The sequence below is a fragment of the Hemitrygon akajei genome, chromosome 1 (assembly GCF_048418815.1).
Source record: "Hemitrygon akajei chromosome 1, sHemAka1.3, whole genome shotgun sequence".
In the NCBI taxonomy this organism is placed as follows: Eukaryota; Metazoa; Chordata; class Chondrichthyes; order Myliobatiformes; family Dasyatidae; genus Hemitrygon; species Hemitrygon akajei.
Window position 1 is genome coordinate 33,949,821 of NC_133124.1, and position 27,989 is coordinate 33,977,809.

At 40.4% G+C, this 27,989-nt stretch overlaps 1 protein-coding gene across 1 annotated transcript in view; it reads left to right on the top strand.

The window, feature by feature from the left end:
- Positions 1–2,256: 2,256 nt before the first annotated feature.
- Positions 2,257–27,989, top strand: part of tram1 (translocation associated membrane protein 1) — a 36,505-nt gene continuing 10,772 nt past the window's right edge. Inside the window, exons 1-8 of the mRNA XM_073040704.1 lie at positions 2,257–2,510; positions 8,142–8,205; positions 17,272–17,390; positions 17,475–17,591; positions 17,683–17,741; positions 21,852–21,936; positions 25,065–25,135; positions 27,388–27,492. Of these exons, the coding sequence (XP_072896805.1) occupies positions 2,391–2,510; positions 8,142–8,205; positions 17,272–17,390; positions 17,475–17,591; positions 17,683–17,741; positions 21,852–21,936; positions 25,065–25,135; positions 27,388–27,492 (740 nt within the window). The 5' untranslated portion in view covers positions 2,257–2,390. The remainder of the gene's footprint in view (positions 2,511–8,141; positions 8,206–17,271; positions 17,391–17,474; positions 17,592–17,682; positions 17,742–21,851; positions 21,937–25,064; positions 25,136–27,387; positions 27,493–27,989) is intronic.

Here is a 27,989-nt window from a genome sequence, read left to right on the forward strand (position 1 = left end):
ACCCCTACTCTTTGTGATTTTTATAAATGACCTAGAAGAAGAAGTGGAGGAATGGGTTAGTAAATTTGCTGATGACACAAAGGTTGGAGGTGTTGTGGATAGTGTGGAGGGCTGTCAGAGGTTACAGCGGGACATTGATAGAATGCAAAACTGGGCTGAAAAGTGGCAGATGGAGTTCAACCCAGATAAGTGTGAGGTTGTTCATTCTGGTAGGTCAAATATGATGGGCAGAATATAGTATTAATGGTAAGAGTCTTGGCAATGTGGAAGATCAGAGGGATCTTGGGGTCCGAGTCCATATGACACTCAGCTGCTGCGGAGGTTGACTGTGTGGTTAATGCAGCATACGGTGTATTGGCCTTCATTAACCATAGGATTGAGTTCAAGAGCCAAGAGGTAATGTTACAGCTAAATAGGATCCTGGTCAGACCCCACTTGGAGTACTGTGCTTAGTTCTGGTCACCTCACTACAGGAAGGATGCGGAAACTATAGAAAAGGTGCAGAGGAGATTTACAATGATGTTGCCTGAATTGGGGAGCATGCCTTATGAGAATAGGTTCAGTGAACTCAACCATTTTACCTTGGAGCGACGGAGGATGAGAGGTGATCTGATAGAGGTGTATAAGATGATGAGAGGCATTGATCATGTGGATAGTCAGAGGCTTTTTCCCTGGGCTGAAATGGCTAGCACGAGAGGGCACAGTTTTAAGGTGCTTGGAAGTAGGTACAGAGGGGATGTCAGAGGTAAGTTTTTTATGCAGAGAGTGGTGAGTGCGTGGAATGGGCTGCCAGTGACGGTGACGTAGGCAGATATGGTAGGGTCTTTTAAGAGACTTCTGTATTGGTACATGGTGCTTAGAAAAATAGAGGGCTATGTGTAACCCTAGGTAATTTCTAAGATAAGGACATGTTTGGCACAGCTTTGTGGGCCGAAGGGCCTGTATTGTGCTGTATGTTTCTATTATAGATACCCGTACTAGGGGAAAGCATCCTTTCAGAATCATTATATCATTTACCATCAGAATCTTATATTTGAATCTTATCAACTATAAAATTTTGATGATGACATAGGAAGAAGATATTTCCTGCTTCTATCTTTCAGCGAATGTAGGCCCATTCTGCTAACTTTTTTTTTGCAGTCAACCCCTTTGTTCCAGGAATAAACCTCATGAGCATTCTCTATATTTGATTATCATTTACTAAATATTTTACTGTTGGCTTCTTCACAATGGATCCCAGTGTTTACCAATAACAAATGTGAGGACAACTGCTGTAGTTTTCCTGATTTCTGCTTCCTTCCTTTCTTGAATAGTTAAATCAGCCATAATTGAATTGTGGATCAGACTAGATAGGTGGATGGCCTAATTCTAGTGCTTTCTCAGCTTATACGATGAATAAACTCATCTCAGGCTGCCAACCAGGTACAACCGACATTTCAATGACGGACTCTGCCATCTTTATCTGGGATCATGCTTGGGCATGTCTAGCCTGGTGGTGTTAATACCTCTGTTGTCCAGCCCTCCTGATTGGTTAGTCCTCATCTGATCAGGTTTCCATTCTCCCACCTTGTTTATAATCGAATTCCAGTTTTTACTTAGAGCGAGGCCTTTGTCTTTGTTAAAATTCTTTTATTTCAATAGCTCTCTATAACAGGCGGTCCCAGAAGCCAATGGCACAGCACAGCACTAAGTAAGAACAGGAATTCAATTGTAAGCAAGGTGGGGGAGCATACCTGTAAGAGACTCCTGTTCCCACATTTGGCAGGGTTAAACTCCACCTACCATTATCTCCACCCTTATCTGCAAATGATTGATTTCCCATTGTATCTTTCGGCAGTTATCTACGCAAACACGACACCACCAATCTATGTTTTCACTCATGTCAGTTTTACTGTATGTATCACAAGCAGCAGAGGTCCTAGTACGGGTCTCTGCTGAACATGGACCTCCAGCCAGAAAAATCCCAAGGACCTTTGTATGTCCTGATGAATGGAATGATATTCACTGTTTACACACACAAAATGACGGAGGGACTTAGCATCTATGAAGGAAGATGAACAGACGACGTTTCAAGTTTTAAGTACATTATTGCTGCATGTTTACAACAGGAGCTAGTGTGACTTTGCAGACTGAAAGTTGCTCTAAGTACTGTGCGTGCGCTACGATGTAGTGCAGATGGTTTTCGGTGAGGTGGCACTGTCTTCCCTCCCGTCCTGGAGTGGCGCTGTACCTGGAGGTTTCCCCTGGGAGCCTCGCCTCGGCGTTGATGCTTGGGGCGGGGGCGGAGTCAAACAGCCCCTGGCTCCTGCGGACGTGGTGCTGGCCGCGGTCGTCAGTTTGCAGCGGCCGCCGTCTTCGCAGCTTCGGAGTTCGCTTCTGCTGCCGGCGCTATGGGTCTGCGCAAGAAAAGCAAGAACCCACCGGTGTTCAGTCACGAGTTCATTGTTCAGAACCACGCCGACATCGTGTCATGTGTCGCCATGGTCTTCCTACTCGGACTCATGTTCGAGGTGAGTGAGCGACGCCCATCTGGAGTCAGCTGATGGCCAGGCTTTTTTTTAATCGGCCGGCAGCCTGCGGTTGTTCCCGTGCTTGGTGACTCCGGAGTTACGTGGCGGTCCGTTGTGTCGCGGGAACCGCCAGTCCCTTTCTCCCGGTTATTTTTTCTCACCCGAAGCCTTTCTCCTGTTTGCCGAACTGCTGAGTGTTCTGGGATTTGTAGTGTGCCTGTGAGGTATATTGAGGCGACAAGGAGTGAGGGGGAACTACTAGGACCATCGTGCAACGCGCGGTTCGATTTCCCCACGGGAACTGTTTGGGTTGACGTGTCCAATTCTCAGGGCTTTCGAACCTCATTCTGCTTTAAGTTTACTGACGGTTTCCAAAATAAGCTTATGCAAAATTTTAGCCATCCTACACTTGATTATACCTTTGTGTTTAGAACAATTCGGAAATGTAATCAAAATGTGCAGTTAAAATTTCTTACTTGTTTGTCACATTTGCATCCGAGTCCCACTTTAAAGTATGGCCTCAAATGTTCCTCAGATTACTGTCCATCAAGTCTTACTACATGTAAAGCACAGGAGTCAATCAGACTTTTGATTCGCTACGCTTTTCCCTCGAGTGTAAACGTATGTCTATCTAAACCTGCAAGAATGTAATTACACGCTGATAAAAGCCCCGCAATGGCACGTTAGTGAGAGGCTTCACATTGTGACACATTTCCTTTATAAATGCGGGCGTATTTACAATAACAGTAGCATGTTTTTAGTTTTTAATTGGGGTTAAATGTTTTTATTCATCCAATTATCCTCTGCTGGTTAATGCTGCTTCACTGTATGGCTTCGATTTCCTTACGTGCAAAGTTGTGGACACTAAGAGTAAGAGAACAAAGTAATAGTAATACATACACAAATCAAAAGTTACAAGCGAAGTTTTACTGGTAGCAACTTACAGTATATGTAATCACAAGCATTTTAAACACAGTAATTGGTATTTGGTGCAGTATATTTGTGTTGGTTGAATAAAAACTACTAAACCCTATCCCACTATCCTTTACAAACCATGGTTCTTCATGTACACGTTGAATAAGTTTTAAAAGTGACGAGGGGTTCTAACTCTTCGTTGCTTTCCAACAGTGAATTCCAGAGAACCTACCTCCCTCTGGTGGAAAAGTTTTTGTACATCATTTTAACATATGCCATCTGGAATGGTCCTTCTACCAAGGCATCTAGGTACTTCGTAGTTACTTTCTGACCCCTCCTAATTTTTACATTTCAGTCAACACCCTTCTGTCTCTTAAAATGTTTCATTCCTGGCACATTTGTCCCCTCGCCAATTTTTTAAAAAAGTACCTTATGCTCAAGTTGTTTCAGTAGTGCTGCATATAATTGAAGCATAATATTATCTGCTGTGAGATTCTGTGGCACTTTCCCGTATGCCAGGGGTGGCCAAACTTACTTAGTGTAAGAGCCACATACGATTGACTTCAGATGTTTAAGAGCCGTGAGACATGAACAAAATTTACACACACATTTCTATTGTTACATACACATTTTGTTACAAAAAATATTATATAATTGTTAAGAAATACATGTATGCAATATTTATTCATGCATGTAGTTTTTTAAACTTGCACAATATTGCACATTTTAAAATACTGCACAAGCAATATTCCATGATATAACTAAACTAGCTTCAGTCGTATCAGCTTCCTATACTGAACGTTGTCAACAGTGTCTGCTGGCTATTTAGAGATGATTTTAACACAGTTAATTTGTTTTTCCGTAATTCGGATTTACGTGGATAATAAGCCGAAAAGTTTTTGTGATTTGTTTCATAGTGGCATTTCGAATTACTGACTTTGTAATGACTGAGTGACACATTGCAGATAAGACACAATGGTTTACCTCCTTTAACAGTGAATGCAAAATCTTCCTCCCACTGTGGCTTAAAATGTCTGTTTTCATCTTCATATTTTCATTTCTTACAATTTAATGACGCCATCTTCCTTCACAAAATTTTCACAGACACTTGAAAACAAAACTTGTATCCGCAGTGTACCAACTAGATCTGCACAATTCAATGTCCTGTGTTACACTGCGTTAATGTACATGACCTGAGTGAGGTCGGGCCTAGACTCACTAAGACTTTGAGCGCCAAACGACGTAGATCTGCATCATGTATTTTGAAACTCACGCCTGTCTTCAAGCTGTCTTCAGCACCACGTAGCGATTCTCACCAACTCTTGAGCAATGGAATTAAGTCTCAAGGGATTTCCTGCAGTTCTATTTATCGGCAAAATGCTTTCCCATTCATTTCTATGCAATGGCAGCACGTGGTAAAAAGGTCAACCAACATATTTCCATGAGCCGCACATTGAATGCCAAAGAGCCGCATGTGGCTCGCGAGCCGCGGTTTGGCCACCCCTGCCACATGCCAGCTATACCATCTCACTGAATATTCCTGCTTTCTTTTAGGATCTGTGGATATAGATTCCACAGTTCCAGCCCATTTTGTAGGATGTTCCCATTTGTTCTGTATGACTTTGTTGCTTTTCCAGCCAATCCTTCGCTCTCAAAGCCTCTCACTGGCTGAACTGTCTGCTATTTGTCTATTCATCTATATTTCTACTGCCCATTATGCCACTGTTGATTAGGACAGCAGAGAAGGTCTTCTGTCTCTGGCGGTGTTCAGGACTTCTTTCATAACTGTCAGTTATATAAGTTCCGGGTGGAGTCTCAGGAATACCGTCTCACTCAGATGTAGAAGCTTACTTCTGTGCTGTTTTGATAACAGTTTTGCTTTACCTGCAAGACCGGTGGACCACTCTTAGTCTGGCCTCTACCCTTTGACCTGTTTGGCATGGGTGGCCCTATCATAAAGCCCTTAGCTAACATAGCTCTCCGGGTCACTGAGGCATGCATGCCTCCAAACCACGACAAGGGTTGTGATCCTCTTGGAGGAGGCCATCTTTATCTTGCAATATAAAGCTTTCCTTCTCACCATCAACCAGATGCTTATTTTGTTTCTAATATCTTTAAACTTTATTATGCCCTTGCAATTAGGTCTGAATTATTAATATATTACCAAAAAATATTGAGTTCTGTGTCACTACTAGTTTCCGGTGTTAGCCATTAATTAACACATTGCTAGTTTAATGCCAGAGAATCTAAGAGCATCTTTCCAGGCTTTAGCTCCAGAATGCAGTGGTTTGTGCTGAATTTGATTCTGACCTTGGGTGCTCTCTGTGTCCCTGTGGCTGGGTGGTTTATCCATGGGTACTGCAGTTTCCTCTCAAGAGTGTATAGGTGGCAAGCAAATTCAGAGGGAGCTGATGGGCATGTGAGTAAATAATTAGCATCAAGGAGCTGAAATCAATATCCATTTTATTCGCTATATACATTTACATGTATTAGGAAATTGCTGTGGTGTGTTTGTGTTGAATGAAAACATTCAGCAATAATACAGAATTAAGAATTATATAAAATAAAATTAGAAGTACAGATATGGAATAAAATGTGCATGTATTTACAATGTAAACAGCATTATATATAAAGTGGTTTAAAGTGTTTACAGTGCTGTGACTGACAAAATAGAGGGAAGTGGGGAGGTCAGCGTTAACTAGGCTGGTCTATCAGATTAACTGCCTGGGGGAAGAAGCTTTTAAGATGCAATGAAGTTCTTTTTTAATAGCCCTGCACAGTGAGCAGTAAACCAAATGTTTCATGACAGGTAGCTCAACGTCAAAGAGATGTGGTTACATGGTTTTGTTGGAGATGGTCAACACCTGGCACTTGTGCAACACATTTTCTGAGGCTTATCAACTGAAACTTGAATTTTTTTTAAAATCATCGTGCAGGATTATCTGAGGGATTGAAATCGATCTGAAAAGTGGAAAATTATTAGTGAGCATCCTGCTTGGGACTTAATTCTGGAGGAAGCATAATTGATGAAATAATTAAAGATGGGCCCTCCATGCTTTCTTGTGAAATAATTTGTACTGAATCAGCTTGGCAGATTCACATATAAATCTATGTCCTCAGTAGTCTGGCGAGGATGTTTATGGGGCCTTTCTATATCTAATGTTAATCCTTCATAAACTGGAACAAAAAAATTACCTTAAGATCATCTGTGACAGTGAGGCGGTCAGGAAAAGTATATCATGTTCTTTGTACTTTGGGCTGAAAGTAGTTCCATATTTTCCATCAATGTGTTTCATTCTTCTGCTGGACTTAGAATTATTGATGGTGGAGGTATTTATGGAGCAGCTGTATCCTGCTTAATTACCCATTTTCTTGGCTGGATGTGACAAGACTTGAGCTGTTATCTCTCCATTATGGATAGCCTTTTGTTTGCAGTGTTTTTTTTTAAATATTTATTCAAAGTTTAAAGTACATTTATTATCAAAGTATGTATACGTTATACAACCTTGAGATTTGACTCCTAACAGGCAGCCACGAAATGAAGAAGCCTAAAAAAATGTTTTAAAGATTGTCAAGCACCCAGTGAACAGGAAATAAAATCAAATAATGCAAATAATAAACGTAAGCAAACAGCATTCTGAACTGAAGTCCACAAAGAGAGTGTAACCAGTTCAGTGCAGAGCTGAGCAGCGAGCTAAACTGGCCCATCCCTCATCTCGGGCCTCAACACCCTGACCGTTTCAATCTAGCCCTGTGCTTAAATCATCATCCAAACAGCTGGTTCAGTTGCTTTGATACACTCTGGGGCCTGGACCTCACCACCTTGATTCAGCCTGTACCCGACCTTCCAAAATCGGCTTGGCGTGTAAATTGACTGACCCTTGGGTCTTCCTCGCTGTCAGTGACAGGCCCACTGCCTCACCTTGGTTCAGCCACATCGAATTGCCTCCCAAGTCCAAAAGGAAGTTGCAAGCTACCATTTGCAATGATCGTTTACCAGAAAAAGAGGGATTGAAAAAAAGTTTTTAGTTGTTTCATTAGCCACCAGCCAGAGATTCACCAGCGTCATCTTAAACCGGAACTTATTTATGCATGTGAACATATATTTTGGCTTTACCCAAGTTGTCAGATTTTTTGGGGTATGCTTGGGGTTTACTCAGCATGCTCTTCGATTTTCCCCATCGAACCAGCATTGCTGCCTGATTTGATGTTAACATGAAGGGTAGAGGAGGGTGGTGGAGTGCTATATTATTACAGATTCTAGTGAAATAAAATAATTGCTCCTAATGCCACACAGCTCCTCATGAACCTTACACTTGAGCAAAGCTGTCCTCTTTGGAGTGATTTGAATGCCACACAGCAAGGTTGAAGGTGTTCTTGGTATGAAGTTGGGAATTTGTCACCACAAATGCACAATCAATTTTTGCACACCAGCCGGTATTTGGAAATGGTCTTTTCAAATAAAATAATGTGCTGTAGCCATTGTAGTTCATATTCCATGAATCAATTGATTTGATTGTTTGAGAGGGTTCGTGACAGCATAATTATGGGCATATCACCATCAGTGCCTGTTAGGTGTGTGTGTGTGTTTTTATTCCTTGATAACTATTGAAAAGCCATTTTGCATTCTGTTTTATGGGTAAGATTGAGTAGGTTTTATAATGAAAAATGTATTTCTTATTAATCCCTAAGATATTTTATCTTTTTTTTTTACAGATGACAGCTAAGATAGCTGTTTCTTTCGTCACTCTTCAACATAATGTCACAATCTCTGCAACAGGTATGATTTTTTTTTTAATCGCGTCTCACAGCAATGCTGTTCGGTAAGCGCAGAGTAAGAATGAAAATGGAGTAGTATGATTAAGCAATCTTACTGAGTCATGTTAGTAACGGTACACGCTAGGCAGCTTACAGTATGGGAGCAATGAACCTGGTCCGTCAAGATGAAAACATGCGGCATTCAAAAGCCTGCGCGCAAAGTGAGAACCCTCCGCATGCAGGAGGTCCAGTGGATTCACTGCATGATCAGTTGGCCACATGCACACTTGCTACCACCTTGTAATCAATTTGTTGAAATGCAGTGCACAACAGACCCTTCCAGCTCTTCAAACAGTGCCGCTCAGAAACCCCTGATTTAACTCTAGCCTAATCACAGAACAATTTTAAATTGCAAATTAACCTACCTTTTGGACTGTGGGAGGAAACCGGAGCAGGCACACATTCCGCAGGGAGGACGTGTAGACTTCTTTCACAGGATGTTGGAATTGAACTCCAATGTCCCAAGCTGTAGTAGCGTTGTGCTAATGGCTACTCTACCATGGCGCCCATGGTATTAGTTCAGATACTCAGCATTTATAGCATCCCTGAGAAGTGTTGTTGAATGCTACGTAAGAGATATTAGTCAATGTTTGAAAGTGTCTTTTTAAGGTCAAGAGGATTAAGAAGCAGTTTGGGGGGGGGGGGGATTTCTGGACTTGGGATCAGGTGGCAATGCGTAGGCGTACAGCTATGAGAGAGATCTGAGATCAGTGGTTGCAATAATAACCTCAAACTCAACTGTTATTCCATTTTTTGCACTATTTATTTTGTAACTTATAGCAATTTTGTCTCTGTACTGTTACAAAACCAAAGATTTCACATAATATATGACAGTGAACCGGATTCTGATAAGCCGTTTAGACGGTAAAGGAATTGAAATGCTCGATGTGAAAGCTAGAAATGGAGTTGTACGGCTGTCTCAAATTGTGGAATTGGAGAAGGTTACAAAGAGAAAGGTAAAACTATGTGGGGTGGTGGTATCTGTGAAGACTGGGAATTTTAATATTGGGGGGCTGCCAGAGACCAGCAATCAATATAGATTGCAAACAAGGCAAAAGACGGCAGTTTGGATACAGATAGCAACGTTTAGCCTGAACTGGTGTCTGTGGTATGTCAGTGAAATATCACTGACATACCACAGTCTGGAGCTGTGAGGTATTGATGGGGTAAAAATGTTCTGGTTTAAGCTACTATATTAGTTGCCTCCATCTTTCGTTGCTAAACATACCTAAGTAGTGACAGTTCACAGGTGGCTGGTCTAGCTGTTAGGGTTAATGTGAATCTAAACAGCTTGGTCCTGTTAACCGTCCATGAATCACCGTGTGTTTGATAGCCATCAAGTACAGGAACATTTTTCGTATCCTTTTCTAATAGAAAATTACACCAACTGCTGCTGTGACAATGAGTAATTCTTTGGGCTACTTTAGATGAATTAAACTGAAATATTCCCTCCAAAGATGCGTAACTTTGTAAAGCGATTATTTTCATTAAAGTATATATTTGTACCAGTAGAGATTTACTAAAGGTAGGAAGAATTTATGAAATACGAATAGTAAGAAATTAGCTGAAAATAAGTTCTATTGGCATTTAACCATACTCAAGTGAACAGCTTAATGAAACGTACCACTTTGCAAAAGCCTGTATATAAAAAAAAATTCTCCTGCTGCCTGTTCGAAATTACTTATCATTGCAAAGGAGAACAGAGATTGGGAGGTTTGCGTGTAGTTTTGAAGGTGGCAGGACAAAAGCAGAAGTTTGTAATAATAGCATATCATATCTCTGGCCAAGTAAAGTGGGGGGGGGCAAAAAGTTTGTAAAACTTAAGTTACGCTAGTTACATTCTTAATTCTGGACACCACTCTTAAAGAATCACATTAATGCTTCAGTGGGGGTGAAGAGATTAGTGGAATGTTATAAAGGATAAATTGCAAATACTCATCTATTTAATATACACAAATTAATAAAATTTATACAAATAAAATTATTTAATTACTAGTTTCCCCTGCTATCCGAAGGTGGAGCGTTCCTATGAAACGGTTCGTAAGCTGGAATGTTGTAAAGTGAATAAGCAATTACCATTTATTTATATGGGAAAAATTTGTGAGCGTTCCCAGACCCAAAAAATAACCTACAAAATCATGCCAAATAACACATAATACCTAAAATAACAGTAACATATAGTAAAAGTAGGAATGATATGATAAATACACAGCCTATATAAAGTAGAAATACTTTTCTGCAATCATTGCAGCACTGTCTAACATTGTGAAAATCTCACTACGTAGCGGAAGCAGTCTCTCCAGTAATCTTTAAGCTATGGGGCTGCCAAATCATACCAAGTAACATAAAAATACACAGCCTTTATAAAGTAGAAATAATGTATGGACAGTGTAGTTTCACTTACCGGTTTCACTTACCGGATCAGGAAGCCAGCGAGCATACTGATGATGGTGTATAAGGCTGAGTCATCGGAGGTTGGGGTGCTCAGCAAATTTTTCCAAAAAATTGCAGTTTTGTCACAGTTAAAACACTTGCTTATACGAATAACCACCTTCTGTAATTATTTTCTTCAGTTTGCTGGGAACTTCTCAGCAGCTTCGGTATCGGCCGAAGCACTCTCTCCAGTAAACTTTAAGCTATGAAGCTGCCCTCGCCTCAGAAACTGATCAAACCACCCATGACTACCTTTAAATTCCACTTTCACAACACCTTCATCACCATCGTCCAGTGCTTTCTATTTCAGCTTATTAAAAAGACTGACTAATTTCTCCTTAAGTATAAGATAACTTAATGGAACACCATGCTTTGTACACCCATCAATCCACTCAAGCAATAGACTTTCTATTTTATCCATTATTGGATGCCAACTAAGAGAGATCATTTTGCTACAAGCAGAACCAACAGTAACATCGGCAGCTTTCAAGATTCTCTCTCTGCGTATTAATAGTGCAGATGGTTTAACACGTGGACAGTGTCCTTACTTCGTTCATCACGATTGAAATGCTTAATTATGTTCCAGGGTAGGAGCTTGGTTGCTCGGGGCGCGCACTGCCTTTTATCGTAACAGTGAAAACACCTTCTATTAGCAAAAACAGGTAACTAATGTAGGTCTTTCGTAACAGCGAGGTATCGTAAAGCAAACATTTGAAAAACGGGGGCCACCTGAAAAGTAAAAACAATTTTCATCAATAGTTTTAAGAGGGTGCATTAGTTGTCCAACTATGAACTACTTCATTGCTTTTTCACCTCAGTGAGATGGATAGGCTTGTTGCAGTGATATCAGCTTCTCAACATAAGGCTAAATGTCACTCAGTAGTCTCAGATCCCCACATTCAGTAATTTGTAGTCTGTTTCATTGCTTTGAAACAAGTTGCACTTTACTACATATGACTTTGGAAAGGCAGTAAAGGACATCTTGACCTTTTTCCACAGTGCAGGATAGCATTCAGGGATTTCTTTCTGCAACCATTGGTCTTAATATGATTTTTTTTTTAACCTTGGCTTCAGCTCAGTCATTTGTGGCAAGATCAGTTCTTCCTCCATCTTTCCTGTTAATTCCTCATTACGTGTATTCAGGAATGAATTTATTACCCAATATGGAATTTGGATCAAGAGAAGATCGTGAAATCTTTTTGACCTGTCTTTATACAGCTCACCTAGGTGTGCACAGTAATCTTGAAGATCATCTGATATTCTTTCTTTCTTTCTCTTCCAACTCAGAGAGGCTCAAAAATTGGAAAAGGTCATGATGGCCAATGTTGCACTTAAATAGGTTTGACTTGGACACAAATGTGGCAACGACTGATTTGACTTTGATAAGATTCACATCATAGCCTTGCAATTGAAGATTGATTTCATTAAACTTTTTGTGAATAATTCAAAGGTTTCAAAGGTACACTTAATGTCAGAGAAATGTATACAAAGTATATCCTGGAATTCTTTTTCTTCACGACCATCCACGAAAACAGAGGCGTACCCCAATGAGTGAATCTCAGTTAAATGTTCGAACCCCAAAGCCCCCCAGTTACCCCCTCCCACGCGTAAGCAGAGCAAAGCAGCGATCCCCCCTCCCCCACCAGCAAAAAAAAGCATTGGCGCCCTCCACCAAACACTCAAGCGTGCAGCAAAGCATCAATAAAGACACAGACTTGAAGTACCTCAAAGACTACTTGTTCATCTGGTAATTCGGCATACCATAAGCTCTCTCTCTCCCTGATAAGGGAAAATGGGATGTCTCTGTTTCACAGCGAGAGGGGAGACATAACAAACAACTCACTGATTTATGATGTTAAAAGTCCATTGCGTCGCTTTTTCCAAGCTCTGTGTCCAAAGAACTCAGGTCTCCAGGCACACAGCCAGAGATCTTCCATCTCCCACGACACACTGATTTCCTGCAGAGGCACCAACCTTGGGTCCGCCCACCTCCAGAACCACAAAATCTCAAAATTCTGAGGCCAGCTGATCTTCTAGACCGTGTCCTTGGTCTGTCAAATAACGGCCAGTCATGAGACCCCAGGAGCGGGTCCCATTTCCACAAAGAAGTGAAGTCAGCGTGTAACTCCAGGTCAGGGTCTTCAAAAGAACCCTGAAAGGGAATAATAGAAATATTAAACAAAGAAGTAGAGCTGTTTCCGAAGATGCAAGCAAAGGAGTTGCCATTAGGCGCCATTGTCTCCAAAAGCTCCTAAGTATACCTGCCAAATAAGCAAAGTCATGCCTGATATTCTCAAGTTGATTACTGAATGAAGCATTCATGTCTTCACAGAATTCTATCACACTTTTAAAGTGCACAAAAGTGATTTTGCCATTGCACATGGAAAATGGCAAGGCACATTCAAATTGTTAATCATTCTCAATGCAAAGCTCTTGAAATGGTCAAGCATTAAGAGCATGGGACTTGATTGTATTTACTGCTATGATAGTAGTATTTAATAATTTGTGCAGCCAATCACTTAGGTTTTTATGTGACAAGATGTTGTCTGTGAATTACACTGTGAATGGTAAATATGTTAGACACAGGGCTTTTCAAGAAAGTAATAACCCCACGGTGGTGTCCTGTCATTGATGATGCCCCGTCTGTTGTACAAGCAAGAATGTTGGTGAGCGGATTGCCCTTTTTTTTTCAAAAAATTGCTCAACAACCCAAAATATTGACTCCCCTTCATATCTGTTTCTTGTTCCCTTGCAAAAAAAACTCGATCTATGCTTTCATCTTTTGTGATCATAACCAAGAAGCAAAGATTCATTGCCTAGCAAACTTGATTTTATCCAACTTCAGAGCAAATTCTGTTATCCTAAGTATGTTGCATAATTCTGTTGCCCAAGTATGTGTTCCTAATTCTCAGACATTTCACCTATTTGTCTTTGAACAGAGTTGTCGCTGGCTAATTATGTGGTCTGGTGACTTACAGAGTGAAAAACCCTTCTCGAAATCTCCATTCCTTGTATGGGGCTTTCCATATTTAGTAATGAGCAACAAAATGCTGTATGAAGCATGCAAACCATTACTTGTATTGTGAAGTGCTGGGAAGTGTTTTCTCTTAAAGTTTTCACAAAGTTCTTGTTTGCTTTATCAGTGTATTGTCTTGAACATTTCAAGGAGCCTGGACAGTTTCATTGCCTCATTTGATTTTTTTTCACGCAACTTGCTGTTGGTTGCTTGGTGCTGGTATAAATCCCTATTTCAGATACTCCACACTAAACTGTCTGTACTTCTTTTCATTTGGTCTGCTTCTGCCATTTTTGTTACGGGTTAATGTCCACAGTCCATCACCTTTTAAGTCCGACCTCAAGCTTTGTAATCAGTAAAGGGGAAAGTTATGACTTTATTGTAGCTCAGACAAAACCCGGCTCTATATGTAGGTACATAGTGGTGCAGCATTAACTCATTTGGGACTTGGGCTCCAGAAGTGTGGTCTATTTGAACGTGCATATTCTGAACTTTAACGCATTGTACCCCATACCCAATTTCACAGGAAATGCATCACTTTTGATTAGAGTATGGGAATTGTACAAGGTAACACTGTACAACAATGTGTGAGCCGGGCCGGGAAATAACACTTTCTTCAGTCTAGGTCTCTCATACAGAAGTGCTTTTCAACAGCTATAACATGCTTCGAGTAAAGTCTAAGAAAACGGTGGGTTGGCAAGAGCGAAGGTGATTACATTATCGTTGTAGTCAATTATGAGGCACTGAGGATCAAATGCTTATAAGTCATTCACTTCTTAAATTGAGCCTATTGAGGTGAGCCTCAGCCGCCCACCTTGCTGTTGAGCGCCCCAGCACCCCCTTTATCTTTACCACCCCCTGGGAAACTCCCACATCCCAGGAGGGTGATATTACCAACTTTGGGAACCATTGCTTTAGACTATAAGACATAGGAGCGGAATTAAGACCATTCGGCTCATCACATCTGCTGCACGATTCCATCATGGCTCATTTATTATCCCTGTCAACCCCATTCTCCTGCCTTTTCCCCATTAATCTTTGACTTCCTGACTAACTAAGAACCTATAAACCTCTGCCTTAAATAAACCCAATGACTTGGCCTCCACAGCCACGTGCAGCAACGAATTCCACAGATTCACTACTCTCTGGCTTTAAAAGATCCTCCTCATCTCTATTTTGAATGGACATCCCCCTATTCTAAGGTTGTGCCCTCTGCTCCTAGACTTCCCCACTACAGGAAACATCCTCTCAATATCCACTGTATCTAGCTAGGCCTTTCAATATTCGATAGGTTTCAATGAGATCCACTCCTCCTCATTTTTCTAACCTCCAGTGAGTACGGGTCTAGAGCTATCAAGCATAATGTAATTCTACATTAAACCTTTCATTCCCAGAATCATTCTCCTGAACTACTTCTGGACCCGCTCCAATGCCAGCACGTCATTTCTTAGTTAAGGGGGCTCAAAACTGCTCACAGCAATACATCCTTACTTTTGTATTCTAGTCCTCTCAAACTTAATGCTATCATTACATTTGCCTTCCTTACCACTGAATCAACCTGCAAGTGCCTTTACCCCTCTGATTTTTTGAGTTTTCTTCCCCTTCAGAAAATAGTCAATGCCTTTATTCCTTCTAACAATGTTCATGACCATACATTTACCTACACTATATCTGACACTTCGTACATCTTCCAATCTGCCTGAAGTTCTTTAGCAGACTTCCTCAACACTACTTGCCCCAACACCTATCTTCATGTTGTCTGCAAATCTGGTCACAAAGTCATCAATTCTGTCATGCAAATCATTGATATATAACATGAAAAGAAGCTGTCGCAACACCAATTCCCTGTGTGAACACCACTAGTCACTGCCAGCCAACCAAAAAAAACCTCCTTTATTCCAATTCTTTTCCTCCTGCCAGTCAGCCAATCTTCTGTCCATGCTAGTACCTTCCCTGTAATACCATGTGCTCTTATCTCATTAAGCAGCCTCATGTGCCACACCTTGTCAAAGGCCTTCTGAAAATCCAAGTAAGCAACATCTACTGATTCTTTTGCATATCCTGTCTGTTAGTTCCTCAGAGAATTCCAGCTAAAGGAAACCATGGTAACTTTGACCTGTTTTATCAGATGGCTCCAAGTCCCCTGAAACCTCATCCTTAGTAATGAACTTCAGCATTTCACCAACAACTGAAGTCAGCTCGCTGGCCTATAATTTCCTTTTTTCTGCCTCCCTCCCTTCTTGAAGAGTGGAGTGACATTTGCAGTTTTCCAGTCCTTTAACTTTCATCAGCCTTGTGTCGTCTACATTTTCTCTTGATCCATCATAATATCATCTTTTTCTCATAACCATCTTAAGATTCCCATCCTTCGAGTTCTCTGTATAGCCATTCACTCCAACTGCTCCCATGTCTGGTTATACTAGTTTCTTTACAATGTAGGTAATCTACTCAGCCCTGAGCTGAACCTCCAGCTAAACGTCTGTCATTGTGAGACCATCTACTTTCTCCTTCGTAATATTTGTATTGTCACGCCGATTTCTGGTTTTGTCTACTCCATATATGAAAACCCTGGCAGAGTTCTGCTGTCTGTAGGCAAAATTTGCCATCCATTTGTTATTACCTCAATTTTAAAGTTTCCACCATGTGTTTAAATTTCTCTATTGTTTCATTGCTCCTTGTTTTGGTAACCACATTCACCTCCAGCTCTACATCCCAAAAAAAACATACTTTTCTCCATTTCTGGGCATTATTTATTCTAAGTGAAATTTCCTCAGTTTTGGTGACCTTATCTTCTGCTATTTAAGCCCTGAACTCTTCATATTCCCCTTTGGGACTCTGTCTCTCCATTTCTTTGAAACATTTCTTAATTTATTGCTTATCCTACTAACTGCTTGCTAGGGTAGTTTTTAGCATTTTTGTCTGATTACATTTCTATTAGCTGTCTTAGTAGATTTTGATGCCAGCAACAGTATATAATCCGAAATGTTGTCATTCCCTTCAACAAAAAGGCTGATGCAAAGTGCTTATTAATGTAACAATTTTTCGATGAACCTCGTCAATTCAAGTCATTGCACACTTTAAAAAAAAGTTGTTTGAATAAAAGATTAGCTTTCATCTTTATTTTCCCATAATCTTTAAAACTTTTTAATGTTGTTGTCGTATGTAGTCTTCAATTTTAATTTTGATTCTGACCTCTCCTTTAATGGGATCCTGAAACCACTGCAGGCTTCTGACTTAATGAGATTTGCTTTCCCTTTGCTATTATGATCAGTTTTCTAAATTTGCATTGTTGCTCCCACAGTAATGTGCAATGTCATTCAGTTCATCTAAAAAAAAACTCGAATCTCATCAATATTAAACCCATGTGTTCTGATGTGCTGATTTTACTTCTAGTTTAAGTTTAATATATTACAGCCATTACTCCCAAATTACTACTTTTTAGTTTTGCTAATTTAGTTTGTCAACCTTATTTGTTTATTTGCCACATATAGTAAAGTTTTGCAAGGTTGTACTTTCGTTTTACACATGATTGTAGTCTAAGTGTCAATACATGGTCATTCTTTTTGTTTAATTTTTTAGATGAAAATGCTGAATCGATCATTCTTTATCGTTATGGCTTTAAGGACATCGCTACAGTTTTCTTTTATACGTTGGTTGCTATTATTCTTCACGCCATAGTGCAAGAATACATGCTTGATGTGAGTATGGATACTTTTTACTATAATCTATGAAATGATGCATGCTTTATACAGTTTTCAAATGACTGTTCTATTTCATTTCAGAAAATCAACAGGCGGATGCATTTTTCAAAAACAAAACACAGCAAATTCAATGAATCGGGACAACTTAGTGCCTTTTACTTGGTTTCGTTTGTCTGGGGAACATGCATTCTAGCATCTGTAAGTGTGACGTTATTTTGTATAGTTTTGGTTTTGCTAATTACAATGATTGAAATATAGTCTCAACAAATAAATCTTTTCTTGTCTATAGGAAAATTATGCATCAAATCCTCGGAACTTATGGGAAAACTACCCCCACATATTGATGCCGTAAGTATTTTCATAATTAATTTAGTGAATGTAAGCATAAATTGGAATATGTATAAAACATAAGGTTGAAAAAAGCTAATAAAAATGTTTTTAAAATTCTCCAATTTTTTCAGAAAGACTCTTTATTTTTGCCTTTTTATTTCTCTACCTTATAACGTTGACTCGTGCATACTTGTGCAATGTTGGTGCACTTCTAATAAAAAGCTGTTTATGCTGGGATTTGGGCTCAGAAAGTTAAGGATTCGTGATTGTAAACTTTTTTCCCTTCGTTTTGTGCCCAGGACTTGACTGAGAGTATAGGAGCACAAAGTCATTCTTATGATTCTGTGAGAACCTGATTTCCTCTACTGACCACTTCCTGATCTTCCTTAAGACGTGATCATTGGTGATTAAACTTTATTAAATCAGCAGTTTTGCTATCACCTCAATGCAGATATCTCAGTCATATCCAAGACCTTCTGGTTTGAGGTTTAGTTGGAGATTGTCTGGACTTTCTGCCTCTAGCTATTTTCTGAAATGTTAAGTCAGTCGCTTCCTACCTACGACTGTGTAACTTCACACACTTTTGATCTTTTCAATGATTTCATGCTCCTTGGCCCTGATCATCTTATTATCACTATAAATGTCCAGTCCCTATGCACCTCTGTCCCCCATCATGAAGGCCTCAATGCTCTCCATTTCTTTCCAAGCACCAGACCCAACCAGTTCCCCTCCACCACCACCCTCCTCCATCTGGTAGAACTGGCTCTCACTCTCAATAATTTCTCCTTTGGCTCCTCCCACTTCCTCCAAAAAAAAAGGTGTAGCCATGGGCACTCACGTGTATTCCTACCTTTTTGTCAGCTACGTGTTACAGTCTATGTTCTAAGCCTACACTGGTATCAGTCCCCAACTTTTCCTACGCTACATTGACGACTGTATTGGTGCTGCTGCTCCACGTGGAGCTCGTCGAATTCATCAACTTTGCCTCCAACTTCCACCCTACCTTCGAATTTATCTGGTTCATTTCTGACTCTTTCTCAATCTCTGGAGATAGTTTATCTACTGATATCATTTATAAACCTATTGGTTCTCACAGCTACCTGGACTATACCTCTTCCCACCCTGTTACTTGTAAATACACCATCCCCTTCTCTCAATTTCTCTGTCTCTGCCACATATCTCAGGATGAAACTTTTCATTCCAGAACTAAGGAGATGTCCTCCTCCTCCAAAGAAACAGGCTTCCTTTCCTCCACCATCAATGCTGCCCTCAACCGTATCTCTTCCATTCCATGCATGTCTGCTTTTACCCCATCCTCCCGTCACCCCCCCCCCCCAGGGATAGGGTTTCTCCTGTCCTCACCTATCACCCCACCAGCCTCCACATCCAGCACACAATTCTCTGTAACTTCTACCATCTCCAATGGGATCCCACCACCAAGCACATCTCCCCCCCCCCATCCCCAGGGATCGCTCCTTACACAACTCTTGTCCATTCGTCCATCCCCACTGATCTCCCTCCTGGCACTCCTTGCGAGCAGAACAAGTGCTACACTCCCCTACACCTCTTCCCTCACTACCATTCAGGGACCCAAACAGCCCTTCCAGGTGAGGCAATACTTCACCTGTGAGACTGTTGAAGTCTTCTACTGTATCTGGTGCTCCCAGTGTGGCGGGACCCAATGTTGGTTGGGAGAACTCTTTGCCAAGCACCTATGCTCCATCTGCCGGAAAAAGTGGGATTTCCTGGTGGCAACCCATTTTAATTCTATTTCCCATTCCCATTCTGACTTGTCAGTCTATGGCCTTTCCTACTGCCACAATGAGGCTACACTCAGGTTGGAGGAGCAACACCTTGTAGATAGATAGATAGATAGATACTTTATTCATCCCCATGGGGAAATTCAACTTTTTTTCCAATGTCCCATACACTTGTTGTAGCAAAACTAATTACATACAATACTTAACTCAGTAAAAAAATATGATATGCATCTAAATCACCATCTCAAAAAGCATTAATAATAGCTTTTAAAAAGTTCTTAAGTCCTGGCGGTAGAATTGTAAAGCCTAATGGCATTGGGGAGTATTGACCTCTTCATCCTGTCTGAGGAGCATTGCATCGATAGTAACCTGTCACTGAAACTGCTTCTCTGTCTCTGGATGGTGCTATGTAGAGGATGTTCAGAGTTATCCATAATTGACCGTAGCCTACTCAGCGCCCTTCGCTCAGCTACCGATGTTAAACTCTCCAGTACTTTGCCCACGACAGAGCCCGCCTTCCTTACCAGCTTATTAAGATGTGAGGCGTCCCTCTTCTTAATGCTTCCTCCCCAACACGCCACCACAAAGAAGAGGGCGCTCTCCACAACTGACCTATAGAACATCTTCAGCATCTCACTACAGACATTGAATGACGCCAACCTTCTTAGGAAGTACATTCGACTCTGTGCCTTCCTGCACAAGGCATCTGTGTTGGCAGTCCAGTCAAGCTTCTCGTCTAACTGTACTTCCAGATACTTGTAGGTCTTAACCTGCTCCACACATTCTCCATTAATGATCACTGGCTCCATATGAGGCCTAGATCTCCTAAAGTCCACCACCATCTCCTTGGTCTTGGTGATATTGAGACGCAGGTAGTTTGAGTTGCACCATATCACAAAGTCCTGTATCAGTTTCCTATACTCCTCCTCCTGTCCATTCCTGACACACCCCACTATGGCCGTGTCATCAGCGAACTTCTGCACATGGCAGGACTCCGAGTTATATTGGAAGTCTGATGTGTACAGGGTGAACAGGACCGGAGAGAGTACGGTTCCCTGCGGCGCCCCTGTGCTGCTGACCACCGTGTCAGACCTACAGTCTCCCAAACGCACATACTGAGGTCTATCTGTCAAGTAGTCCACTATCCAATCCACCATGTGAGAGTCTACTCCCATCTCCGTTAGTTTGTGCCTTAAGATCTTGGGCTGGATGGTGTTAAAGGCACTAGAGAAGTCAAGGAATGTAATCCGTCTAGGTAGCCCCTAACCTGATGGCATGAACGTTGATTTCTTGATCTTCTGGTAATTACCCCCCTTTCCCCCCAACCTCCTCCCTTCACCATTTCCCATTCCCATTTTTCTGTCTATCATCATATCTCCTTGCCTGCCCATCATCTCCCTCTGGCGCTCCTACCCCTTCCCTTTCTTCATGGCCTTCTGACCTCTCCTATCAGATTCCCCCTTCTCCAGCTCTTTATCTCTTTCACTAATCGACTTCCCAGCTCACTACTTCACTCCTCCCCCTCTCCTGGTTTCACCTATCACCTACTACTTTATATTTCTTCCTCCCCTTCTTTTCTGACTTCTCTTTTTTCTTCTGTCCTTATGAAGGGTCTCGGCCCAAAACATCAACTGTTGAATCATTTCCATAGATGCTGCCTGACCTGCTGAGTTCCTCCAGTATTGTGTGTGTTGCTTGGATTTCCGTCATCTGTAGACCTTTTTCTTGTTTGTGGTAGAAACCACCTTTTGAGTCATTCTAATGTAATACTAAATTTCAAGTTCAAAAGAGCCATAATTTGATTTCTGATCTGTACTTCACCTGATACGACATTATGGCTGAACCAGACCTTTATTTAATTTGTAACAATTGAAGCTATTATGATCACATGGGACATTAAAGAAAATTATTGCAGTGGACTTGAGCTGGTTTATTGAGAAGCAGTTGTGACCTATATCCAAGAGTTGAAATGTGAAATGTATTTGTTCACTGGTAGCTGTTTAGTTTGACACTAATGCTCATGCTTTAATTCTAGGTAAGATTGTTATCACTTTTACAGTTGTATTTAGAATGAATGTAAGAAAGAGAAGTGTCTCAGAAGAAGAAACAGATACTCAGTTCTGTGCAGCAACATAGCTGCCAGCAAACGTTTGTTGTCAGTAATTGCTGCAGTGTTTCAGGGTTATCTAGAACTAATTTTGTTGGTAATTGCAATGATACTGCTAAAATATTATAAATATATTAGCTGTTATGTACTTAACTATTTGCATGAGTTAATATTGCTAGGTGCATTTTGATTTCAGCTGTATATTATGATTTGCACTAAATTGTCACATATGTACGTTCTTTATCATGTATTTTATTTTAGCTTTCAGGTGAAGTTTTTCTACATTGCACAGTTGGCTTATTGGTTTCATGCCTTACCGGAGCTTTATTTTCAGAAAACCCGAAAGGTAGGCTTTAGTACTTTTCCTTTGTGTGGTGTCTTACATATCTTTTCAGGTGCAGCACCCAACATTGGGCAAAAAAAGCTGATTAACATAAAGTGAAATAAGATTTGCTAATAAACACCATGGCAGAGAAGTTCAGTCTTGACTTTGCTTCAAATTAAGCTCTGTGTTAGGGCACTCTAATTAACTTGTAAGCTTTGTAATGACTGTTGGTTTTGAGTTTCCCTGATGAATGAGTGTTTAAAGCCACAACCAACCAAATGATTTTGGGTTGAGTTGACAATCTTTTCATGACCAGGGAAACTCGCTTGGCTAGGTCAGTAGTGAAAGGCTTCAGTTGCCAATCCAGAGATGGATTGAAGTGGGTAGGTGTGTTTGCAATTGATCAATAAAGGACAGTGTGGTTGGTTTCTTCTCATGTACCCTTCACTGCAGTTGAATAGCCTGCTGGTGTTTACAGCCAAGTTGTCTGGTATAAATGGCCCACCAGTAGTTTATGGCCATTGCATGTACTGCTTGGAGTTTACCAGGTCAGCTGAGTTTAGTAGGCTGGACATCTGGGGAACTATGCACATGCATTGATGACATACCTGTACACTACATGGTCCTTTGCTGTAACTGTCAAGGAAGCCCTTGATGCTTATCTGCTGTCCTTTTTTTGGTGGGGCTTCTTCCATCACCATCTAAAGTAAAGACACAGCTGAAAAGTGTCACTCATGTTTTCCATGTCAACCACCTAGAAAAATGGGTATATTTGAGACATACAAGTACAGTAAAACGTTGATAAACTGCTATCATTTTGTTTGGAATCTCGACCCCTCTGACATGGGCCACAGTTCTCTGCTCCCTTTGACACCAGAGCCTTTAGAAAACAGTTATAGCACTGACAACACCACTATTGTAGGCCAAATCAAAGGTGGTGATGATTCAACATAGAGGAGGGAGATTGAAAATGTGGATGATTGGTGCCACAGCATCAACCTCTCACTCAGTCTCAGTAAACTGAGAGGTCCATGAGCCAGTCCTCATTAGAGGGTCAGAGATGGAAAGGTCAGCAACTTTAAATTCCTTGGTGTTATCATTTCAGAGGACCCAGCACGTGTTACATACCAGCAACAATAGATCACAGATTGAGTCTGGTTTTTAATGATAAAACACTATATTTATTAGTATCTACTCAAAATATAGAAAATTAAACAAAATAAACAGAAATTAACAGTGATGTGTGTGTGTGACTCCCAAACTGTCAAGCTTAGGAACAGTTCTTAAAGTCTTAAGATGATAAAATAGAAAGGTCCAGTAATCCACGGAATAAGTGAGGGGAGGGACTGGTAAATCCATGTTAAAATGTAGAGAGGAAGCGATCACAAAGAATTCCACAGGTTCCATGCTGGGAAAACGAAGTAACAGTCGCCGAAGATCTTATCCGTCAAGTCATCCCAAAATCCACGTAGAAATACCACAAGTTGACAGTCACAGAATATATCCCAGCACATATGGTTACCACATAACACAACTGAATCCATGTAGGGGTTAACAAAAGTGGTCGCCACAGGGTACTCCAACAAAATCCACATATGGATCATACAAAGTGACAGTAACACATCCAGTGTGCACTGTGTCAATCCTTTGGACTTGGGAAAGTATCAGGCTTTACTCATTATCGTAGCGAGCTGTTCCTGCCCGCAATCCAAAGCTCCCTTTCCCCCCCCCCCCCCCTTTCTGACTTTCTCAGTAGTCTGTCTGCAGCTTGTTATACTGATGTCATAGTCCCACCTCATCCAGGCGTTTTAAAGTGACACCCAGAATAAACGAAACCGCGGTCACGTAACACACAAAAGTGCAGTTACGAAGCGCCTCTTCTTCCTTTGGAGTTTGCAAAGTTTTGGCATGACATCTAAAACTTTGACAGACCTCTATAGATGTGTGGTATCGACTGGCTGCATCATGGTCTGGTGTGGAAACACCAATGCCCTTGAATGGAAATCCTACAAAAAGTACTTGATACTGCCCGGAGGACATCACAGGTAAAGCCCTTCCCTCCAATGAGTACATCTACATGGAGTGTTGTCACAGGAAAGCAGCATCTAGCATCAGAGACCACCATCTACGTCTTGCTCTCTTCTTGCTGCTGCCATCAGCAAGAAGGTACAGGAGCTTCAAAGCTCACACGACCAGGTTCAGGAACATTTATTACCCTTCAGCCATCAGGCTGTTGAATTGAAGGTGATAACTTCACTCAGCTTCACTTGCCACATCAATGAAATGCCCCACAACTTAGGAACTCACTATCAAGGACTCTTCATCTCATGTTCTTGATATTTATTGCTTATTTATTTATTATTATTATTTCTTTCTTTTTGTATTTGCACAGTTTATTGTCTTTTGCACACTGGTCGGTGCAATCTTCATTGATTCTATTGTGGTTATTCTGTTGTGGATTTATTGAGTATGCCCACAAGAAAATGAATCCCAGGATTGTAAATGACATATGTACTTGGATAATAAATTTACTTTGAACTTTAAATTTTAAGAGAAATATGAATTGAAAGTGTATTGGAGTATTAATAGGAATAGAGGACTGAAAAATTTACCAGTTCATATCACATATTCCAGATCATACCGGCTTAAGAATTTTACCATATAATGTAACAGTCTACTACCTTTTAAAATGCAGCATTATTCCCTCTCATCCCACCATGAGATCAAAGCCTCTTGACTTTCCTACCTTAGCTCTGGAACCACAATCCTTATCCTGCAGACATCCTTCCACCATTCCCAAGTTCATGGACCATGTTCCTTCCTTGCATCTCAGTCTTCCAAACATTGTCAGTAAGGCATGGCTCATTGGGAAAAGAAACAGTCCCCCACCCCCTCCATGGGCTGAGCATACTCATCAAGTTACATCTTTGCTCTTGTTTGGTGGAAGTATTTCATGTACTGATGCTGCAGAACAGTCAGTTAGAAAATCAGCATATTGATTATTTGAATTTTCTGTATATATTGCTGAAGACTTTCCAATTTTACAGTTGTTTTATGCATTCCAGAAAAGGTTTTGATTTAAGGTGAACTCTTGAATTATTCTTTGCTGTTGCTGATTTCTCATCAATTGAGTGTCTTTTTGCTTTTAGGAAGACATTCCTCGGCAGCTTGTGTATACAAGTTTGTATATTTTTCACATCGCTGGAGCTTATTTGTTAAAGTAAGTTTTTATTTTAAAGAGATGTGAATGAGGGGAAAACCTCAAAAGGTAACATTTATTTGAATAAGACATTTAAAATAAACCTCAACAAGTTTGATAAGCAGAAGTTCCTGTTTTCATGCAAGGGCTGTTAAATAATCAAAAGAAGGCTATAGCACTTAACCATAATAGCAATTCCAAAGGAAAATTTATTTTTAAATCTCATTACCTTTTTTAAAAACTGAACTAAACAGGACATGATTTATAGTTCACCTCTAAACAATTACATTTCTTGTTTAATCATGGGTAGTTTCAGTTGCATGGTTTATTTTAAAGAAGACTTGTGGCGTTAACCTCAACTAGCAGTCTTTTTCCCCTTGGCTTCTGGACTTCCATCATTATGTTCATGAGAATGATACTAATTTGAATATTACATCTCTGGGATAGCCTGCCCTATGGAGAAAGACCAATTTACATTGACTTCGGATTGAATGGCTTGTCATATGAAGTGTTTGTTGGCTCTGGACCTATATTCACTGGGATTCAGAAGAATATCATGTGACCTCATTGAAACCTATCAAATGGTGAACGGTCTTGCTAGAATGGACGTGGAGAGGATGTTTCCTGTGGCGGGAGTGTCTAAGACCAACAGACGCAGCCGCAGAATTAGAGGATTGTCCTTTTGGAACAGAGTTGAGGAATTTCAGAGAATGGTGAACCTGTAGAATTATTTGCCACAGGCAGTTGTGGAAGCCAAGTCTTTATGTATATTTAAGGCAGAGGTTGATAGATTCTTGATTGGTCAGGATATGAAGGGATACCGGGAGAAGGCAGGAGACGGGGACTGGGGAAAATTGAATCGGCCATGATAAAATAGCAGAGCATGGCCAAATGGTCTAATTCTGCTCCTATATCTTATGGTTTGTATAGTCTTTTTAGGCTAGGATGGATTCTTCATTGAACTGTGATTTTTGTGATCAAGTTTGCTGCAAGGTCTTGAGCTATATGTGCTTATGTATGTACTGTTCATCTTGTGCAAACGGAGTTCAATTCAGAAGGTTTAGCAAAGAAAAATTTAAGTTAGAAGTTTTTTGCACTCAAATAAGAAATAGTTTTCAGTTGATTTGTTTATAAATTAGTAGATGATCTAATTTGATTAATATTATGGTATTAGTTATATTAATGGTGGAAAACATGGTTTGAGTTGAAGACGGGCAGACTGCGACAATATTGAAATTATCGATATGGATATCACACTTTTGATGCTAACTTCAGGAGTGCTGTCAGCACTATGTTGACTCTGGTTTGAATGGCGATCGATAGAATGTATAGCCTGAATGGTCATTCAACCCAGCCAAACCCTGCTGGTTACATTCTCAACATGAGATTCTGCCACCTGTAACCATCCAGCCCAGAGGTTTCCAACCTTTTTTATGCCATGGACCAATAACATTAAGCAAGGTTGGGAACCCTTGATTTAACCCTTTGTTCATGTCTGTAAAATGTCATTTCTCAATTTATGATAGATTGAGATAATGGCTCACTAAGTTTTCCCAACATTTTGTAACCCCGTTTTATTTATTTATTTAGAGATATGGCATGGAATGGGGCCCTTTTGGCCCAACCAAGCCCTGCTGCTCAGCAACCCACCTGCTTAACACTAGCCTGCTCACAGGGCAGTTTTAAATGGCCAATTAACATATTAATTTGTACGTCCAAAGAAAATTGGAAGAAATATAGTCACGGGGAAGAACATGCAAATTCTTTAGAGATGGCACAGGAATTAAACTTCAAACTCCCAACACCCCAAGCTGTAATAGTGTCGTGCTAACCACTACACTTCCTTGGCATTTGAAGATGCCATACAAGTGTATTTAATTAAAATATAGTTATGTTATCTGGTTTTCTATTTTTGTCCCTCATTGGAAAACTGCCGATTATCTTGTGAACGTGTCCATTTAGCTTCTAGAAGCAACACATCAGTCTCGTTTTGACGGTCTGTCTCATTTTGAGAAAATCTTTCCTTTTGACTTGCCTAAATGCAGTTTCTGTGTTTAGGAATTATTATTCCAATTCTTTCTAAATTTGGAGACAAGTTTCAGGCTGCTTTAACTTCTATGTGTGATCAGTTGAGTATCAAGTTTGTTACTGCTATATTAGTCTTGATACTGTTACTGTGAGTGGGGATACCTTACAAAAACTTAATATTTATGTATTCCTTGCATCCAAAACTAAAAAAAAAATCTCTCTGTATTCTGTTTTTTCTTCTCCAGCTTGAACCGTTTTGGCTTGGTACTTCTGGTGCTACACTATTTTGTGGAACTTCTGTTTCATATCTCTCGACTATTTTATTTCAGTGATGAAAGGAACGAGAGGTGGTAAGTATGTGAGAGGGAATCTGCAAGCACAAGTATTGACCATTAAGTTTATTCTTCAGTGCTATCAGAGCAGCAGTTGAGGGATAAATATTAGCCAGGACACTGCCAGAATACTGCTTTTGCATATAACATCCAGTGTTCATAATTTCTGAAGCTTATTTCCTGAATGAGTTAACCATATTATTAACCAGATGGCTCTTTTTTTGAATTTGTTTTGGTATATAAATCACATCATCGAGATAATGTGAGATTAAATAACTCAGGGAATTCACAAAATTCTCGTATTCAGATACTGCAATCCAAGAGAAAGTTAACAACATTATTTATTCATAAGGGAGTTTATGCTTCGTTTATATGGAGCATTCCTAAATCCACATTTTAAGTATTATAATTTTTATTTGGGGAGGAATATTAATGAGCTTGGAAGCAGACTGCAGAATTTTGCCAGATAACTATGCGAGTGGGTGGATTGTCTTATCAGGAAAGATTGGCCAGTT